This window comes from Hemibagrus wyckioides, linkage group LG05 (assembly GCF_019097595.1).
Source record: "Hemibagrus wyckioides isolate EC202008001 linkage group LG05, SWU_Hwy_1.0, whole genome shotgun sequence".
In the NCBI taxonomy this organism is placed as follows: Eukaryota; Metazoa; Chordata; class Actinopteri; order Siluriformes; family Bagridae; genus Hemibagrus; species Hemibagrus wyckioides.
Window position 1 is genome coordinate 3,939,259 of NC_080714.1, and position 2,500 is coordinate 3,941,758.

Consider the following 2,500-nt stretch of genomic DNA (forward strand, 5'->3'; position numbering starts at 1 on the left):
TGCTTAAACTACGTGAGAAAATCAGTCATAACGAGCGGTTGCTATAGAAACCAAAATGGTAACATGTCAGAATGAGTGCGTTGTGGTTTGACGTCCTGCATGTGTCTGAAAGGTCAGAGATTAATTGTATTGGAGGGAAAAAAAAATATACAAATGAGAAGGTGACGTGGGTGTGTGAGACACGTGTGTGTGTGTGTGTGTGTGTGTGTGTGTGTGTGTGTGACTAATGGAAGTGAAACAGCTGAGATGTGTGAAGGTGTACCTGTGTGATGGAGCCGCCTGGTTTGGCTGAGGAGATAAGGGGAGGAGGTTCGGGGATGTGAAGTGGCCGTACACCAGCCAGCCTGTCCTGCTGAGGAAGAGCTACACACACACACACACACACACACACACACACACACACACACACACCATTAACCTATTGCTAATTTGATATACAGACGAATTGACGAGTTGAGAGTCAAATGTTTTTTTTCCACATCCTTTCACTTTCTTTTATTCTCTTTCCATTATTTTACATACTCTCTAAAATATTCACACACAAACACACACACACACACACACAGTCTTACAGGAGTTGTAGTGCAGGAGTTGCTCATGGCTCAGCTTGGCCACGTCTCGGGGAGAAAGCTGGAACGATGACATCACCGGACGGCCGAGACCCATGGCTCTGATGTGGTCCGAGCCCGGATCTTTCTTCATGTCAGCAAGAGGAGAGAACGCCCGGGGTTTATCTATACACACACACACACACACTTAAGTAGGCGATTTTGACCCGAATGTACTGAAGCGACCGAAGTGTGAGGTCAGGCCGACTCCGTCTGAGCGGACAAACAGATTAAAACCCAATCTGCACACTGACCGAGCCAGCACAAGCACCAGGTGGGTAAACATGCTCTCACATCTCTCTCTCTCTCACATCTCTCTCTCTCTCTCTCTCTCTCTCTTCCCCACACACACACACTTATTTCTCTCCCACACACACAGCAAAAAGCAAATAAGCAGATGTGCAAAAATCTTGACACCCCCCCAACACAGAAAAAAAAGAAAAGAGTTTGCGAAGCCTGTGATTGTCCACCCTGATCATACAATGATGCTGGGAAAAGCGTGTGTGTTTTCCGTGTTGTGTGTAAACCTACGTAATCCGTGAAGCAGAGTGTGTAGCCATCTTTCCTTCCCCCCCTCCAGTTCTGCAGGGACACATAGACTACAGCTGAGCACATCAGCTCAATGCAAATAAATTAAATAAAAGCCTTAGAAATAAATTTGCAAAATTAAAAAAGTCACACACACACACCATATTCCACCCCCTCGAGTTTACACAAAACACACACAAAAATAATCTCCTTCTGGAAGGATGAGATTGGCTTTAGTGCTGAGGCGAAGCCTTCTTCACGCGGACGTAATTCGCTCAGCAAGCTCAGGCTTTGTGCAGGAGAACGCGACGCGAGATCTCGACAGATAGAGCGACCGGAAAAACATTTCTTCTTTTTCTTCCAGGTCCTCTGGTTTGATCAGACTTTAAAAGGAAAAAAAAGTTTTGAGGAAAAAACTCAACAACCTCGTATCGTCATAAAGACATCAGTGAAGCACGATATCGATATCGGACATCTTTGACCATTTGATTGTTTCTTTGACTAATCCCCTCAAGTCCTGGTCACTGGACAGCCCTTTGGTCTCCATGATGTGAGTTTGGTTGTGTAAACAGGAACATATCTGATTCCAAGGTCATGTGACGCACGTCAACTCTGTTTATAGTCCGTTTATAGTCGTTATCAGTTTATAGACTTCTGATTAAAAGTAAATAAATAAAGAAATCGAAACTGACCGCACTGTATGTAAATGATTAGACGAGCTGCTTATTATTATTTAATTGTCCAGATTTGTTACGTACAACCTTGTTTCATCTTCCAAGTCCTCATGCGGCATACACCGATCAGGCATAACATTATGACCACCTGCCTAGTATTGTGTCCGTCCCCCGAAGCCCTGAACTCCACTAGATCCCTGAAGGTGTGCTGTGGTATCTGGCACCAAGACGCAGGGCCTTCATGGTATCCTTAAAGCATACTTTTCATCAATACTGACCACTGCAGACCGGGAACACCCCACAAGAGCTGCAGTTTTGGAGATGCTCTGATCCAGTGGTCTAGCCATCACAATTTGGCCCTTCGTCAAACTCGCTCAAATCCTTACGCTTGTCCATTTTTCCTGCTTCTAACACATCAACTTTGAGGACAAAATGTCGACTTGCTGCCTAATATATCCCACCCACTAACAGGTGCCATGATGAGGAGATACTCAGTCTTATTCACTTCACCTCTCAGTGGTCATAATGTTATGGCTGATCGGTGTAGTGTGGAAATGGTCAATACTTATGAGAGTTGCTGCTGGGCTGGAATCAGATGTTTGGAGCTGCTGTTAGATATCTGTATTCTGAGAAGGCAGGGTGGAGTGTGTGTGTTGGGGGGGGGGGACGACAGTAAGAAAAGCAGTTATG

At 45.2% G+C, this 2,500-nt stretch overlaps 1 protein-coding gene across 1 annotated transcript in view; it reads right to left on the reverse strand.

Annotated features, from left to right (window-relative positions):
• The window catches only part of ncor2 (nuclear receptor corepressor 2), an 80,388-nt gene that overhangs the window by 13,055 nt on the left and 64,833 nt on the right, over positions 1-2,500 (reverse strand). Inside the window, exons 23-25 of the mRNA XM_058388950.1 lie at positions 1,140-1,190; positions 573-734; positions 263-363 (exon numbers count right to left, since the gene is read on the reverse strand). Coding sequence (XP_058244933.1) covers positions 263-363; positions 573-734; positions 1,140-1,190 — 314 coding nt within the window. The remainder of the gene's footprint in view (positions 1-262; positions 364-572; positions 735-1,139; positions 1,191-2,500) is intronic.